Genomic DNA, 19333 nt, shown 5'->3' with positions numbered 1-19333 from the left:
AAAGAGAAATAAAAACCAAGCAACTTAAGTAGACTATTATTAGTTTAAACAGTAGCTTGCAAAAAGATTAGGGGAAAGAGATGAGAGTACAAACAAAAACAAGTTCATACAGCATGTACTTTTTTTATTCAGCCCGCAAGTTATTTCCTCCTGGCACATGTTAAGCATATGTGCTCCATATAGAAACCACACGATAAAACAAGCAAAGATGTACTGAATCTATATTACTTAGACAAATGCCAAGTGAGGGAATTCTGCCGTGGCTAGACAATAAGGTTAAGAAAATATATTTCTTAGGATTCCCGAACCAAGAAATCAGAAAATAACTGTGCTAGTTTTCTCTTCTGGTTAACCTCAAGTAGAAATGAGGGGTTTACTTTCATTTCTTTTAAGGACTCAGACATGTTATTTTTAAGCATGTTTATTCAACAGATAAGTTTTTTACAGCCCACCATGTATTCAAAATATCACTAAACACAGGTTCTAAAACTGTCATCTTTTTTTTTTTTTTTTGCTGAGACAGCACAATCTTAAAGTTTGATTACTTTAGAGAAGCATAAAAGAATGAGATTTGCCCTAGAGCAGATGATCTCAGTTATACTCTGAGCATCAATTAAGTTCAAGTTCACAACTGTATTTGATGCCTATAAAAAAAAAAAAAAAAACCCTAAGAAAGTAGACATTATGCAAGTGAATGGCAGGACAGTACATGTTTATAACCTCAAACCTGAAACCAGGATTGGGTCAGTTTTTTCCAGCTTATACTTCTCCTACTAAATATAAATGAGATCTGTATTCCAAAATTGCTAAAATATGTCACAAATCCATCAGCTAGCCAGCATCTCATGCCAGTGCCACTTGATGTATATGTATGAGAGAGTATTAAAAAAGAGATGGTAGTGTGAAGCTATAAGCCTAAATATTCCTCCAAGTCCAGCCACAATGGAACAGGTCACTGCATCCCTTGATCTAACAGTGGAGGAGTCTTCAGTCAAGGGTTTTTGTGTGGTTTGCGCAAAATAAACTGCTAAATCATTACACTCATTTAAATAGCATGAGGTAACACAGCTAAGTTTGTCTGAAACAAAACAGAAGGATGGCTACTTGAGAGGAGACACAAGCAAGCACTTGCATAGGTCCCTTTAGGTCTATCCAGATGAGTCTACCAACAGTGCGAGTCTCCAATGGACTGGGCAAGTTTGGGTAGGTCAGATGGTTTTCAAGTTCCACAAACATACTGGTGAGGGGAAATGCCACTGCAACTACTTTTATACTTAAAAAAAAAAAAAAAAATCTGCAGTAAATCACCTTCATCTACCACAGCTTCTCTAGAGTGGGTGGCTAAGTGCTTTGAAAACTATGGAAATATTTAGACAAGCCTTAGTCTTCTCAACAGGTTTGCTTTGTTTTTGAATAAGAACAGCAGAACAGCTCAACTTTTACAAAGTCATTGATCTTCATAGGCATTTTATTTTTCTAAATATTATTTGCCAACAGTTTACTTCTCACTGCCCCTACCCAGAGGAAATTTTGTTTACACAGCCTTATTAACTATTCAGATTAAACACATTCATTTACTATATTGAGAAGGAATGTTTTTCTAAGAAAAGAAAAAGTAAGAAAAAGTTGGCTATCAGTAAAACCTAATACACGTTAAAAAGTTAATATTTCATAACTGTGTACACATAAAAGCATATCCAGATAAAAAATAAAAATTACAGCTGTACAGCTCTATCTTTAAAGATTAGCTTATTTTATGCCTTTTTCTGTCAAAACACTTCAAGTTATTTCAAAAATTAGCATACGTATTTATAAACATATATAAACATACGCACAGACATATAATCTTGAGCAACTGGGTCCGTTCTACCACCTGCATTTTGTTTCCTTGCCCTCAAACCTACAAGGTGCAGTACTGGATTTACAGCTTTTTACCTCTAATTTATTTCTGAGGTTTATGCTAACATAGATGATGAATCTTCAACACATACACGTAACATGTGCAAGCAGAATCAAGGAAAAAAAACAAATCACAACAGATTAGTGCACATTTGCACATCTGGAGGCAGACTCCTTGGAAAGAAAAGGATTTAAAAGAGGGACTATGCATCATTACAGGTACTCTGTAGACTGCATAACACACTGAAATGCACACTACTGAGATGATTCTGTCAGTTCATCCCAATTTTTATTTACAAACCTGCTTTTCTCTGATCCCTATAAAAACCCCAACTAACTTTAAACAATAAGAAAAGGAATTACCAGCTTCCAAGTGAAACACAAATTGCTTTATGCAACTCTAGGAAAGCCCTAGGACAAACGATTTTGAAGTTGAAACAGTTTTTTTCACTCTAGAAACACTTACTTATTTGTTCCAGGTTCTAGGAGGAAGAAGTGGTGCACTATGCATTCATAACATTAATTATGCAGATAAATAAATTACACTATGATTACTGCTACTATTTATGAGAGACAAATACAATGGAAGAGAGTTTGGGGTCATGTCAAAAGTCATTTGCATGTGCAAGTTGTCTTTCCTTTCCTCTGCCTGGCACGTTACTTGAGTAAAGGTTCTCAACTGGTGTGCGTAATTCTTGCCAGTTGATATGAGATGATACATCACAGGTCTTCAGCTAAAAATATTAACTGAGAAAATCAATTATAGAAGTAGTGTATGCCTTTCCAGAAAAGGTAGCTTGACAGGATCATCACCTAAGTGTTTTTTGATGGGCAGTAGAAAAAGAAAGCAGGCTCTTACAAGAGATGTAGTCCCTACCTATATTTTACCATGACATCTCTCTGGGACTACTTTTTCTTTTTATTGTTTTTTTTTTGCAGATGATCATCCGTACACCCTACAGCAGATTCTCACTCCATTAGTTTTATTTAATAGTTCATACTCCATCTACCATGCTTCTCAAAGGAAGACAAATAAAAAAACTATGTTGCTATTTTAGCATACCAAAAAACACAAAAAAAATGGCCTTAGTCAGGGTTAAGTAAAGCAAAAGAGTTGACGTTTCCATAAAGATTATACAAGAGTTCATAATCTTTAAAATATCTAACACTCAATACAAACAGTGCCCAGTCTTGGCTAATGTTCAGCATCCCACACAGCACATATCTCTGGTGAATCTAACATTATTACAAGTTGACTTTACAGAATACGCTAACAATGTAGTAGTCAAATGAAAGGTTTCCTAGCTGTTAAGAACCAATTTCATGATGCTGTATTTGTCCAGCAGCATAATGTCAACAGATACAGAAAGCATTTTCTAATACATTCATGAAGTCAGTAAATGCTACGGGAAGACTACAGAAAGCAAAAAGACTACAGAAAAAAAATAGGGATGGTTCAATCATAGAGTCTTCTGAGTAGGAAGGGATCTTTAAAGGTCATCTAGCACAACTCCCCTGTAATGAACAGGGACATCTACAGCTAAGACCTTGTCTCTAAGGATAGGGCATTCACCACCTTACTGGGCAACCTGTTCCTGAGCTTCATTACTGTTACTGTAAAAAAAAAAAAAAAAAAAAAAAAACTTCTTCCTCATACCCAATCTAAATCTCCCTTCTTTTAGTTTGAAACCATTTCCATTTGACCTCTTAAAACAGACCCTGCTAATGAGTCTGTCCACTTCTTTCTTATAGCCCCCATTTAGAGATACAGAAAGGCCACTGTCAGGTCCTTTTCAGCAGGGCTGTGCTCAATCCTTTTGTCCTCCATCTTGTACTAATAGCAGAGGTTGCGTTGACCCAGGTGCAAGACCTTGTACTTGGCTTTGTTGAACCTCATGAGGTTCACCCAGGCCCACTGCTCAAGCCTGTCTAGGTCTCTCTGAATGTCATCCCATATCTCAGGCGTGTTGACAGCTTGGTATCATCTGCAAACTTGCTGAGGGTGTACTTGCTTCCACTGTCTATGTCATTGATGAAGATGTTAAAGTGCACCAGACCCAGTACTGAAGGACACCTGAGGGACACCACTTGCCACTGATCTCCATCCAGACATTTGAGCCATTGACCACCACTCTCTGGGTGCAGTCTCACAACCAGTTCCTCCTCCATTGAAGAGTCCATACATCAAATCCATATCTTTCCAATTTGTAGAGAAGAATGTTATGGGGGAGTGTGTCAAAGGCCTTAGTGAAGTCCAGATAGATGGCATCAGTGGCTCTTCCCTTGTCCAGTGACTCAGTTATGCCATCATAAAAAGTGAGAAGATTAATCAAACAGAACCTGTCCTTAGTGAAGCCAAGCTTGTTATCCCATATCACCTCCTTCTCTTCCATATGCCCTAACATAGCTTCCAGGAGGATCTGTTCCATGATCTTCCCTGGCACTAAGGTGAGGCTGACAGATCAATAATTCCTTGAGTGCTACATTGCCTTTTTTTTCCAGTCACCAGGGACACCTGACCACCATGAATTTTTAAACATCATTGAGAGAGGTTTGGTGACTACACATTAGCCAATTCCCTCGGGATTCTGGGATGTATCTTATGAGGACCCATAGACTTATGGATGGATGTTCAGGTTCCTCAGGCAGTTGTGCATCTGATCTTCACTTATAGCAGGAGATACATTGCTCCCTGAGTTCCCATCTTTTATCCTGCAGGATTCATCCATGACACAGTTCTTGCACACATACATCTTCATCATATCTTGATACTCCAGGTATTTCATTCAGGCATTTGGTGACACACTGGTCAGGTTGTCCAAGGAGGCTGTGGATGCCCCATCCCTGGCATTCAAGGCCACTCTGGATGTGGCTCTGGGCAGCCTGGTCTGGTGGTTGGTGACCCTGCACATAGCAGGGGGGTTAAAACTCGATGATCATTGTGGTCCTTTTCAACCCAGGCCCTTCTATGATTCTATGATTCATTCCTTACATACAGTTTCAAAGACAAACCTCTCTTACTCATCTTTTCCCTTGGTTTCTTGTCTGTTTTGCTTAACTAGCAGCCCTGTAATTACTAGTCAACTGCTGCGTGCCTGCACTAGTAATGTTACCCTGCTATTATATACTGTATAACACATTGCACATACATTTCTACACGTAATTTCAAAGATTTATTGATTACTCCCTTCAGATTATTTTGCTAAGCATGAGCTACAGCTTATCAGAATATTTTAAGTGAAGGAATTTTTTTTTTGTCATGAAATCATAAAAGCTTAGATGTCTCACAGATACGTACTGATTAATGATGTGTGTGTATATATATATATATATATATATTTGTATTACAACAAACGTCAATAGTCTAGCATAGAAAAATATAACCAAATCTCGTACGAGCAATCTGAAAATAAATGTTCCTACATAGCAGCATTCCCCACATTTATTTACAGCAAAACAGAATTGTTCAGTACACTAATGGTGGCTACTTCATAAGATGCAACTGAAACAAGAGAACAGAGCAGGTCTCTGTCCCCAAGAAACCTTAGCACAGATAACATAAAACTGAAAGAATTCGTTAGAAATCAAGTATGATAGGGTACTATAGTAGTCTAAAAGGCAGGATAAAGCTAAATTCAAGCTACTCTCCTATATGTCAGCTGAAATTTATGGATAGAATCAGACTCAGATCAATGCATTTTTAATCAACCTTTAGCATGTGGCACTGGTAATGAATCTAAATTTTTTGCCTTTATAGTTGCATATACAAAACATGTAAATGAAACAATCATTTAGTTTGTTAAATTAAGTAGTTAAGTGCTGGAATTTTAGCTGCTCTTCTTTAATTTACACCTTTTTGTAAGTATGTTATGATAAAATATAAAATTATCATTTAATTTTTAAATCTAAGTTACATGCACTACTTGAACACTAAGAAAACCAGCTACTGCAGCCTAAATCAGACTACTTTGTCCATCAATAAATGAGAGATAAACATTCCCCCTTCACATTAGACTGATTGTTTGCAATTCCAGTTTAAAAAAAAAATATATATATGACCAATTTAGTTCACTCCCCAGTATACTGGAGAAAAGGACAGCTGACACAATTGCTTTTAAACCATTAAAGCACCAGAACAACAAAAAAAACTTTTTGTACAGAACCTTACATAAAGAATGGAAACAAATCTTCTTGTCAATTAAATTTCAGTGAATCCTAATTCATCAAAACAAACAAAAAAAATATACGTTTTCTCAGTGAAACAGAAGGACTGCAATAGATAACATAAAACGTCTCAATCCTTGCATCCTCACAGCTACACTATAATTGGCATTTGTTTTAAATTATTACACTAATGTAAAATAATTTAAATTCAAAAATATAAAAGACAATCAGATAAGTTATTAAATGCCCAAGGTTTTTATAGACAGCATCCTCTAAGTGTTCTTCACTTTGTTTCAATTATTCCTCAGCAGTTCATCCCAGCACCCCAGAAGATAACTACTGGCTTGGCTACGCAGAGAGTTCAGAGTAGAGCTCCAGTGCAAAAACACAATATGTAGGAGGTGGGAGCAGGGACAAAGTGATCAAGGAGGAATTTAGAAACACTGCATGGGCATGTAAGAATCAAGTTAACCAAAGTTCAAGGGCAGTTAAAACTTGCAAAGAATGTCAAGGCAACAAAAAGAGCTTCTAACTGCTACAATAGCCAAAGATCAAACAGGAAAAAAGTAGGTCTCTTGCTGAACTGTGCAGGTGACCTAGCGCCAGCAGACATACTCAATACCTCTTCTGTTTCAGTCTTCACCAACAAGGTCGCACAGGCCTCTGTATTTAGCAAAAGATTTGAAGAACTATCAGTGGTAGGCGCAGCCTGAGCCAGGAAAAATTCACAAGCTCTAAGCCCATAAAAATCCAAGGAAGAAGACAAGCTGCATCTATGAACAATGAGATAACTGGCCATTCTTCATCTCTCAAAAGTAACAGAGAGGAAGAAACATTCCCAGTGACTGCAGGGAACAAAACACGAGAATCACAGGACAGCCAGTATTTCTTTGATTCCTGAGAAAGTCACTCAGTCTCCTTAGAATACTCTTTTACAGAAAAATGGAGGAGAAGGTGGTGGCAGTGAATAGTCAGCATGGATTTGCCAAAGCTACGTCAACTCCTGGCCAAACTGATTGCCTTCTATAATAAAACGACTTGTCTTGATGATGAGGTGAGAGCAGTGGATGTCATTTATCTCAGCTCTTCCAGACTGTCTCAATGCAAGCTAGGATGTTATAGCCTGTCTCTACAGATGGGCAATGAGGTGGATAAAAAAACGCTGGTTGGATGATCAGGCCTGGAGAGTAAATGTTTAATGACACTTATTCTACCATGACGCTGGTAACAAGTGAAGTAGCACAAAGACTGACCCTGGGACCTGCTCTGTTTAGCAAACATTTTAATCAATGACAAAGGGGAGGCAAGGTAAGAGGTGACACACCTCTTATCTTTGCGGATAACTCTGAATTCATTGATAAGGGATGTCATCCAAAGGGACCAAGGTGGGCTGGAGGAAAGGGCCAAGAGCAACATCAAGAAATTCAGCAAGTACACAGGCAGAGGCCTGCACTTGGGAAGGAGCAACCCTCCAGCATACTGGGGATGAACTGCCTAGGTGGGGAGCAGCTGAAAAGACCAGAATGTCTAGGCAGACATGAAAGAGCCAGAAGCATGCCTTTGTAGAAAAGAAGGCCAACAGCATCCCAAGCTTTATTAACAGGAGCATAGCCTGTTTGAGGAGATAGATCCAAGGAAAGAGATCACAGAATCAATAAAAGCATCAAAAGTGTTGTATCCAGACTGGGACCTCCCAGTACATGAAGAGTGCTGATGAACTGAAACAATTTGCGTGTCTTGTTGAAGAGCCAACAAGATGGTCAAGGATCTGGACAGCATGACTTTCAGTACATTCAGTATGAAATGGACTTAGCCTAGCCTAGAGAAGAGAAGGCTTTGAGGGAGACCTCATGGTGGCTTCCAGTACCTGCAAGATACTTAACAAGAAGATGGAACCAGGACCTTCACAGTAGTGCACGATGGCGGATGTCCTGGTATAGAGTTAATTTTCTTCATGGTGGCTATATGATGCTATGTCTTGGATTTAGGAGAAAAACAAAGCTGATAACACATTGACCAGTGTTTTAGCTCTTGATGAGTAGTGCTTACACTAAGTCAAGGACTTCTCAGCTTCTCATACGTGACCTTCTCCAAGCTGAGTTATATACTCTATGATCTTAGCTTTATTTTAATCACAGAAGAAAATGAGTCACTCACTGTCAACTGACACATTCAGCACCAAATTGCAAACAAATTTCGCAAACTTAGTTGTATTCATTCTGTGTTTAATACAGTCCAGGTAATTTTATTTTTATTATTTTTTTAAACAGCACTGAATGTACTTTTCTTTTATAATATAATACACTACAAACAGAAGTTTCCAGGAATTAAGAGATTACATATTCCTTAGCCCACTTCTAAATATATATATTATTTTTTTTTAGAAAGGAGAAAGGACATATTGCTCTTACTCCTTACCTTTGTACGTGATAACTGGGTGCACAGCTCTGTGACAGTGGATATCTTCTGCATCTGGCTCCAGTATTCCTAGTACTCCAAATCCTGCCAACAGCAGTACAAGAAGGCAGCTTCCTTTCATGGTGGTCATGCTGTCCTCCACAGCAGTCACTTCTTTTAACTAGACACTCTTCTCGCACTCATGGGGGAAAAGCACCTAGAGAATCCAAAGACATTTTCTCAAGCACAAGAACAAATACAACAAAGAAGTTAAACAATTCTTTATGTTTTTTTAAAAAATCATAACAAAATCACTAATTAGATTATTTTCTCTATTTTGGATTTGACTCTCTGATAGTATGCAATCACAACTGTTCCTATAAATCCTTTATAAAGTCATCATCACTAAACAGTTTAAAAATATTAATTCCCTTTATCAACTGAGAGCATTCAAAAATTATTACTTATTCCCTCCTCATCCTGCTGGAAAGGTTTCACTTTGCATCTGGGCTATGGGAAAACAATGAGCTTTTTGTTGTTATTTTATTTAGGTATAATAAATGAAATGGTACTTTTTAAAATAAAATCTATCCCATAACTGGGACTATTTTATAAGACACACAGCAAGCTCTTGTTAAAAACAACCTTTCAGAGTACTTATTAAACCCCTTTTGTCTCAGCTGCCTCCTCATAGATAATGAAAACTGAACACACGCTTGGAAAAAAAAAACAAAAAAAACTCCCCCACACACACACTAAGATATGCACTGGTAAAATTTCCACCAGCTCTCAGAAAGTGGAGTAGCAGACATGCCATTTCTGCCCAACCACAACGCCATGAAGACACATGTTCTTGTAGAACTGGCGTCCAATCCTCTCAAACATACAGCTTTGCCTGACACCTGAGGCGTCCATGTAGTCTTGTCTCTGAGAAGGAAACCAAACCCAATGCTGCTCTCTGTTCCCAATTTCATGGAACCACTAGGGAAGAATAAAGTCTCCAAAGTATCACATTTGTTATTATGCTCCAACAATCTCGTAGTTGGGTGGGTTTTGTTTTAATTTGCTTTTTTAATTATTATAATTATTTTTTAAAAGAGATCAAGAGATCAAAGGTAATACTAGGTTGATTCTGTCTGCATTTATAAAACGCTTTTTCATGGGCTTCATGGAATGAATAGCATCATGTTTAAGCTTCCCTATCACCATTCTAACTGCATATAATAGAAAAGGTACAGAGAACATCAGCAAACAACTGCTGGTTTATGTTCACTTTGTCCACTCCCCCTCACTCCTTTCTTACAAAGGAGAGTGTTTTGATTCCTTGCAAGCAGAAAGGAGAAAATAAATTGTTCTTTCACATCACTGACTGGTCTGCAAAAACAACTGCCCTGAAGCATGTATTTTTTGTTTATCTGCACAGCATGTACAGCAAAGCACAAATACAGTAGGACAAGGTTGACCTCAATGCTCTGACAAGGTGTTTTTGCTTTACAGAAGAGATGTTGCTGGTTTTAACACTGGCATAATCCCTGCCCATTTGCTGAGACTGAGGACCAGGTTGCTTATTGTATATTCAAATGCTGAAGACTCCTTACTAAACACCAAAATAATGTCTTTTATTCACAAAAAGAATAAAATTAAGTCTAATTTTCATTATATTTTTAAATGGCCAACACTTACTTTTATAACAACAGAACATTCATGGTGCCAGTATTATCTGAAATCCAGCTCAATTCCTTCAGCTTTACTACAACAAACATTCCAAGTAATAACAACCTAATGATGTGACTCAAAACACTTCTGCCACCAGAAGCTTTACCAAGTCTTGAAGGCTTGCCTGTTGATAGCACACTTTTTAAGGCTTTGTTGCCGTTTAGAAGAGGAAGACTAGAGATTCAAGACAACTCTGCAATGGCAAAAATGTCATTATTCAAATTAATTGAGCCATTCAGGAAAAAAAAAATAAAAATTAGTAAAATTGAATCCTAACACATTTGATCTCATTGACTTCTAGTGTGCTATTTAATGAGATGGAAATTTTCTATTTGTCTAAATTTCCTAAACATTGAAATAAAGTATTTCAAACAAATAGATACTTCTTAGTAAGGCCAGTGTTATAAAAGCTGTGCTCAGAAAGCAGAATGGTTAGTAAACATTGCTCTCTAATACACTGGAGCAGCCTTCATAAGATCAACTGTGCTTCCCTCGCTACTTTATTTTACTGCCTTAAAAATCCTTCCAGCCAAGACCTGGACACATCCAATCCTCATGAATTTAAAGCAAAATAATTAGATCACAGACATAACACATCTGAACAGTATGTGAATTTAATAGTATATTTCAGCTTTTATGCTAAATTTGCTTACATTTTGCAGGGAAAAAAAAGTGAGAGGGATGTTTCTAGCCTGTTAAATTCAGATTCCTATATTTTGAAGTCATATATCTTATACTACCACATTCCAGTATGAATCTGTTCCTATAAACTGCTTGTGGCTCACAGCAGGCAATACCTGCTTATAGAAATTCTGTGTGCTCATGCATAAAGGGGCATAAAATTCCTGTTCCAGTGTTTTGGTAGTTCATTTTCTGCAAGGATGACATTTCAAGCATTATGCACCATTCGGATCCAAATTCAACTAGTTTATGTGGGTTATATCATAGCTAATGGATATTACTAACTTACAGATAGCACCAGTATATTACTACCAGGTGGTTCTAATTCAGGTTTCTGTAAGATTATGTATGTGTATTTAGGAAGCAAAATGAGGGACAGATACCACATCACAGGTTTTCAGAAGCTGTTTTTCTTGTTCATAGTGCAGCAGCAGCTATTCCAGCACCTAGCAATGTGGTACTTTCATATTAAAGAAACAAATTTTATTTCCTTTAATTCGCAAAGTCCCAGAAATGCCCATAAATATGTGAATACAAAATGGAAATAAATTAAACAAGAGAAAAATGAAGCATTAATATTGGAAGCTCAGCCTTCTCTGGCTCCCTGTCTGTAAATGCTGTATACTTGTATAGTCATGTTATAGAAGAATTCTAGGGCAAAAACTTTCTTTCTAACATCACTGTGCTCCTTTCTCTCACTATATGCTTCTCATATTGTGAAGATGAAGGCAGAAAACACACCATTTCTCTCAAGCAGAATATCCAAAGACAAGGTTAGACTGTGCAGGAGACACAAGGAAGAAAGTGAATGCACTTCTGATAAAATAGCTCTGAGATAAACAGTAAAGTTTAAGTTTCTTTCTAGCTCAACTACTACCTTTTTAAATTCATAAAATGTACTAATTCATTAATTCAATGCCATTTAATTAAATGTATTCATTAATACAATTAAAGTAATAAATTCAAATCAAATACATTGTGGGTAACTGCAAGTAGAAGCTTACTTGCAACTCAGAAGAGTTTCAGCAACCCTAGCCAGACAAGAGAACAGTAAAGCAAGCTGGAACCAGATGGAACTTTTATCACCGGGTCTCTCACAAGAAAAGGATGAGCTTTATGGCAGCTAAGAAACTGGGAGGAACAGAAACTCACTAACCACTTCATTACCGTATGGTATGGACAAATGGAGAAAGGAAAAGGAAAACTACACCAACACACAACAAGAGTAACAAAAATTAAAACATTTAAGAAGTAAAACAAAAAAATACACACACCTCTCAGCACGTATGAACAGCGTGAACAGACACCCTAGAAAATCCTTCAAAAACAAGTTGTTTTCTACAGAATTTGCAGGAATTAGATTGCTCCCTTTTGCTCACCCTGCAGTAATGGCCTCCAGACAAGCTCCATCTCTCTTCTTGAGATCTTGCTTGCAGGAACAAGCTGGTATAGGCAATACCTGAACTCAGTGCCTGTGCAGCACTGAAACAATGCAACAGATTCAGAAGTCTTGATGCAGACAAAGGACTGGCTCCTTCTCCTTTATAGAAGTGTGACTGTTATGCTAAGAACTGGCACTTCATGTGGGGCATTGGACCAACACAAACAGAACATTAAACACAAAACTTTCAGGCTAGTTTCCTCCATTTCTGCACAATCTCTATAGGCAAATCTCAACAATGAAATGGAACAGTCAGCATTCTTCAGAACTGATCAGGAATAGCCACTCTGACCACTTTTTAAACTACTGCTATACATTTGGGAATTGGCAAATTAGATGTATTAATTATACTGTTTTTCTAGCATGGCTTTTTAGACTTCTGACAAGTTACATTTTGCAAGTCTCTAAAATAACATGAGGATGTAAAAAGAAAAACACAGAATTAGAGAATTCAGTATATTATTCTATTTCTATTTTTAAAGGGGTTTGTGCACTCTCACTCCCTCATCCATTTTTCTGGACCTTATTTGCCAAGAAGAAATACAAGGTTAATTAGGTAAGTGTATTATTATTTACCAAAGTAGTATTTTGTTTATCCATAAGGTACATTTGAGAAGGAAAAAATAATTCAAAATCTTCTTCATTGGTTGAGCCAACAAAAGATATCTATTGCTAAAGAGAAAAGCTAAGCATGGAAGGCCTGTTACATCTACATTAGCTCCATGCAGATTCATTAGAGACTGTTCCCTCCAAGAACTAAATTCATCTATTTAGAATGCCAATATTTCTACACCTAAAAACAAAACAAAACAAAAATTTCAGTCTACCTCTGAATTATAAACTGAGTTTTCTTTTATTTGGCTAAAACAAGCTGCTGTATAAGGAACAGAGTTGCCATGCAAACGGCAGCTGTCCAGTGGCAACAATGCTTTCAAATAATTATCTACATTGATTCTCTGTCAGCTTAATAGCAATTTCAGAGCATGACAAAGTGAACTTACGTCAGTATAAGTATGGAAACAGAGTACAGTTAAAAGATGCTAGTTTCAGATTACACACAGGGCCCACTACTGCAGACACTACTCTTGCAACTTGCTTTGGGAGATACATTTCACTTTCCCTGTCTGCTTTTCTACACTTCTGGGACTGCAAAACACAAAGGGTGATAGAAATATACTAACTGCTCTGGACAACATACACCTTGTGCATAAGCATGAACCAGAAATAAAAGTACTTGGCTAATTACAGACTACATATACATTACACTACTGCATTAGAATAGCGTTATGAATTAAAATAAATATGTTGTTCTGTATTAATACTACACATTTTAAAATATTTAGCAACAATTATTTCATCTTCAATCATGTCAGTACTTTTAAAAAATATCAAGTTTGTCTACTGTACTGTTACTGGGACATCTTTACAACTTATTTGAAGAATAGAACATTACTGCAAGAGATGCAGCTAGAAGGGGGAACTGCTGTTTTCTCTTTAAAAAGAAAAAGCTCCCATAGTTGTGCATTGTTAGTAAATATTCAGAAAAATCCTGAATCTACATCAGGAGCTGCATGGCCATAAAACTGGAACTTGTGAACACCCCTAGGATGTCACTCAGTGCCTTTTTTTCTGTAATGGCTTGATTTCATAAGCCAAACTCCTCAAATTCATGTAAGCCATTTGAGCGGATTGCTAGAAAAAGGAATTCAAAAAAAAAAAAAAAAAAAAAAAGCTGTATCATCTAACAAATACATTTTAAAAGGGGAAGAGTGGCTGTAAGGGACATAGAGAGGGAAAAGCCCTAAAACCAGAACTTAGCAGTCAGACAATATTACTTATGTTCAGGTTAAATATTAGGAAATACTTCTCAGAAAGAGCAGTGAGGCAGTGGCACAGGCTGCTCAGGGAGGTGGTGGAGTCACCATCCCTGGAGGTGTTCGAGCATGTGGATGTGGCACTGAGGGACATGGTTAGTGGGCATGGTGGGGATGCGTTGGGAGTTGGACTGGATGATCTTAGAGATCTCTTCTAACCTTAATGATTCTATGTTTCCATATGGGGTGGCTACAAAATAATAATAATAATAATAAAATAGAAAATCTAGCTTAATTTTTAGAAGATGTCTATGCTCTCAATTGCCAGCACTGGCAACACCACAGGTGAAATCCAGAAGCAGGAAGGGCTAGAGGCAGTTAGAGGCATCAAGGGTCCACATCAGCCTGGAATAACAGTACTCCACTCTCTTCCAGTAAAAAATACCTGTGTCTTTACTATGTACCAGTTAAATTTCGTGCGTTTCACAAATGCGTTCTTTTTTTAATCACCTCTCTCCTAACATTACATAGATACAATTTCAAAACTCATTTAAATCTTGTTTATAAAAAATAGCCATTGTTACTACTGTGATTAATTCAGTGTTCCTGTCACATCCACAAATAAAAGCTACACCTCCTTATAACGTAATCACTTTAAGATAAACCCCGTATTCTAAACAGCTTTAGAAATATGCGTGTATCTCTCAGATACTCAATTAGATTAGAGCAATAGCTCAAAGATAACCTCATTAAACACCGAGTTGAAACTGGAGGCCCCAGACCTTCAACGCAGAAGTTGAAGCATTTGTCATCCTGTCTTATCACCGGACCCAGTAACGTAGACTGTTTGCTATGCAACAGACCAGGTCCTTCTAATTTGTATTCTCATAAAGTGAGACTCGGTTTCAATTAACAAACTGATTACCAAGTTGCTTCAACTTTTTTTTTTAATGTCACCACTCATTTCTGCAGTGGCATGAATTTTAAGATCCGCAAGAGGCAGTTACCCATCAGCTGTCATTGACTAACAGAGTAAAAAATAAAAAATAAAAATCAATCCTTAAATTCATAGAGACATTCTGCCAAAAGCCTGCTAAAATCTGTTGCTTATAGTGACAGCAAAAGAATATTCTGTCACAAAAGCTAGTTCTCCAGGGCTACTCAAAGAGCTGCAATGTTTGTGATAACCATGAAGGTAGCTTTCAACAGATGAACAAAGCAAGTTTTTAATGGTGCTTCAGATCTCATTCATCATGCTGTGAGCATGACTGTCTCATCATTGGGCAGAGTGGTTGTGGATGGCAGCATCCTTGCACAAGCACCAGCCAACCCAGCAGGTCCACGCAGAACAGAAGATCACAAAGACAAGAATAGAAGTAGTTATACCAGTACAGTGTAGGCCAAAACTAGAACAAAACCACAGGTTTTGGGGGGTTTATTTTTCCTCCCCAGTCCCTACTCTGTTGACTAATCCTTAGCTCCCCAGCATTTTTGGGATCCTCTCAAGCCCCAGACCCCCACCATTAGTTTCCTTCCCCTTACAGCCAGTCACCCAGAGCAGCCTCCCCAGCACATTGATAGGGACATTCACAGAGCTGGGATTTTCTGTCTGGTAACTAGAAGTCAATCTGAGGAGACAGATGAAGAGATGCTAAGGGATAACACAGACCTTCCTTTAAAAAATAACTTTATAGGAAAACAATGAAATAGTAATCTCTGCTTGCAAATAGTCTGAGCAGTGGAGAAAGTCGGAAGGAGAACCAGAGGAAGTTTAGCAGCCAAAGGGAAGAAATGAGGTGAGAGAAATGAACCAGGAGAGGGCAGAAGCGAAAGGCAGCACAAGAAAAGGACATAGAGGGGACAAACTGTAGTAATTCACAGATCCATTTACACACCCTTGCTTTTCTTCTTTTCCTTTCTATCCATACCAAGCTCACCTGCTCCTTTTTCAGTTGATACTCTTATTGGAAAACTACATGCCTTTTCTTAGGGCCCAAGAGATAGCCAATACCATCAACACAGCATATAACACATGCTGATCTACAGGAAGAAAGGGGAAAGCATTTCTCTTACCAGTTCACATAGCTGTACAGTACTCACAGGTATTGTGAGCAATAGCAGTTCAGTAGACAGTCCTTGTCCCAGTATTCTGATGAATTTAAAAATGACAGAGCTTTGCAAAGGGACTGAGCACCGACACCGACAAGGGCCACGTGTGAAGTGGGATCCTTGCAGCCCAGCCTTGTGTCCATGTACTCTGCAAAGATCTGAGTCTGCACTGCATGACATTCATAGGCTTCATTTTACTAACTTTTGTTGCCGTATGGTACATACAAGTCAGTAGTTACACATTATTCATAAAATCTAGTGAAAAGTGAATATGTCTGACTGTAAATCATGGAAAAATGCATTGCATAGCCTTTTTCAGATCACATACTACAGTGCATAAGCCCTGATTGCAAGATGAAATAGTGCCCAGATACCCAGTCCATTGCATTTTTTCTTTAATATTCCCTCACTAATCTATTAGGAGGCCCTACAGTATGGAAAGATATCTGTCTCCTGGTTACAACTGAGTCAACAAAGGCCTCAGTATCAACAGACTCCTGCAGGCATAAAATGGAGCTTCTCACAACTGCCATCCTTCACAAAACACAATATAAAATTAAACTTCAGAAGTTTTTTATTATTTTAGCAAGGTTGTTAGTGGCTCTTGTGCAAATGCTTTCTAAATATCTCTGACATGTTCCTGAGGGATAAAATGAAATATGGACAAAAGAATTTAAAGAAACATGTACGTTCAGAGACCTAGTAATACTGACCCAGAATAAAGATGCTCTACACCTCATTAAATGAAAATGAATTTCAAAAAATCTTATTTAGCCATTAAATTTGAATGCAATAAAAAGATGTCAGTCCACTACACTGGACAATTATTACTAAGAAAAACAAATGACCAGATGATTAGAGTATTTTTAACATTTATTTTTACCATACTTACTAGCAAACCCAGCCTCAGTTTAAATCACTGCTTTTCCCTCATCTTAGGCTACATAATTATTTCACAAAACTAAGCACCTTAGAGAAGGGCAAAAAATGCCTTGTTTTAAAGGGAAACACTTCAATGATGACATTTCTTGAACAGCCTTCAATGTCCTATTCTTCCCAGGAGTGAGACAACTGTTAACTTACTCACTGTAATACACTGGTAAAAAGGCATCCATGCTCCTTGTAAGGGAGCCACAGAAAAAGTCAATTGTCAAGTTTCTCTGCTGGGAATGAGTGATGTCTATTGAACCACAGTCATAACCACAAGTAAAGCTGTGATTATTATTCTGCATTACCAATGCATTGATACTTCATTTTATATAAAAAGTCATCACAAAAAAACTCTTGCTTGTAATCTGGCCACGTGTCTTGCCTTCTACTGTGATCTTTGCCGAGATACAAGTTTGATGCAGGAGATAGTATAGTTCAGGATGCCTTGTCATCCCTCACGTCACTGTAAACCATCTTGTGCTGGAAGATACAACAATGCAGGTTTAAAACCAGGACTTCAGTGAACAAAATGTTGTAATTGATGACTGAGCAGATCTGCATGCAATGGAGCATCAGAAGACAATGCACTTAGATAACCAGCTGAAGACATTTGGCTACAATGAGAATATATATTCAGTCAATTGGAGAATAAGGAAGGTAAAGGTTGGAGTTGGATGAAAATTTGCATGTGGCCTTGAAATTGTATAAAAAGTGGCTTTGAAAATATGGTAATACGAGAGTAATGCAAGTTTAGCTCTTGTATTCTAGATAAACGGGGAACAGACAACACAGATTTGAGTTGTGTTTGTTGAATAATTAAGGCAGAAGATCATCACACCACATTATCATTGTAGCCATCTGGAAACGTATTTTTGTATCTACAAACTACGCAGGAAAAATGTCAAAATTTGTACGTGGATGTAAGAAAAAACAGAAGCAAGACAGTAATAAAGCAACTTCAAATCATTGTGTTTTTGGTTTTTTTAAATTTAATATCTAACTGAAAACTGTAGAATGTCAAGTCTAAAAGCTAATAAATAAATATCTATGGTTTTGTAAGTCACTGTACAGAAGTGCTTGATATAGTACTTGGAATTATCTTTCCTAAGGACTAGCGTTTCAAAGAGCATTATGCTAAATCACGAATATAAAGGACAAAATTGTACTGTTAAAACAGAACTATCAGAGGATAGTCTGCACATTAATACTAGGCAAACTTCCAAAATAAAGATTGTATTCAAGTAGTTAATACTTATAAGAACTGCTGGAGGAGCTCCGAAATGTCATGAAGTGACTGCTTCAGTCAAATATAATTCAGGCAAATTTATTCTTCTGTTGGGTTTGGTCCTGCATTTTTTTGGTACAATTCTATAGAGCAATGGCTTTTAAATAAATTTCAGCAAATTCACAGTGGCCACAGCTTTGACAGTTGAGATACAGTGTAAGGTATACACCTGCTGAATCCACTCACTGCTGCACACAGGCATTTGCAAATGCATTTCAGATTCCTACCTCCTCTTAAGTCTTTCCTAGCCAACGATTTCTTCCCATTAATAACCAACAGTATCTCTCCTTACATCAACATGTTAAGCAACAGTAAGGTTTATCACACTGATAAAAAGGAAATGGGAAACTCAGACCTCTGATTCCACATCTTGTTATGGAACACTTCTGTTCCACATCTCCTTATTTATATGTAGTTTTTCTATCAAGACAAGCCCTCAAAACACCTATCCATCTCACCAAGCTTCTGGTTACTACTCCAGTTCTTGGACAGGTAATAGAGATAGTACCCAGAGAAGAACACTTGAGTGAACTGAACCACGCAGTGTCTCTGCAACAATTACAGAGAAAGCCTAGGGTAAGCAGGCAACTATTCCACTTTCTTTGATCTTTACCATTACCACTGCAAAGATTATTAAGTTTTTTTCTGCTTCAGCAGAAGTTTTCCTATGCACTTATGTCAATGTCATATGCAAATTAATGAAGTTTAACATTTATTCCAATCCTGTGATTAACATACAGGCAATACTGTTCAAAGGAAATCATCTATTTTATTTTTCCATACTACGTTTCTTTACTCAGAGGGCAGTGAGGCCCCAGCAAGTCAGGAGGAGGTGTGGATGCCCCATCCCTGGAGGTTCAAGGCCAGGTTGGATGGGGCCCTGGGCAGCTGAGCTGG

General features: G+C 37.6%; 1 protein-coding gene across 18 annotated transcripts in view; it reads right to left on the bottom strand.

Annotated features, from left to right (window-relative positions):
- SEMA5A (semaphorin 5A) overlaps positions 1–19333 on the bottom strand; it is a 332072-nt gene that overhangs the window by 218227 nt on the left and 94512 nt on the right. For 16 of the 18 annotated variants that reach the window (XM_040695738.2, XM_046926696.1, XM_046926710.1 and 13 more), the window contains one exon: positions 8482–8677. In XM_040695738.2, the coding sequence (XP_040551672.1) occupies positions 8482–8611 (130 nt within the window). In that variant the 5' untranslated portion in view covers positions 8612–8677. Of the gene's footprint in view, positions 1–8481; positions 8678–12131; positions 12379–19333 lie in introns of those variants that run through there. The other 2 variants (XM_046926758.1, XM_040695734.2) reach the window with 2 other exon arrangements.

Source organism: Gallus gallus, chromosome 2 (assembly GCF_016699485.2).
Source record: "Gallus gallus isolate bGalGal1 chromosome 2, bGalGal1.mat.broiler.GRCg7b, whole genome shotgun sequence".
Taxonomy (NCBI): domain Eukaryota; kingdom Metazoa; phylum Chordata; class Aves; order Galliformes; family Phasianidae; genus Gallus; species Gallus gallus.
Note: the sequence above shows the minus strand (reverse complement) of the source record. Positions and strands in the feature narration are given on the sequence as shown.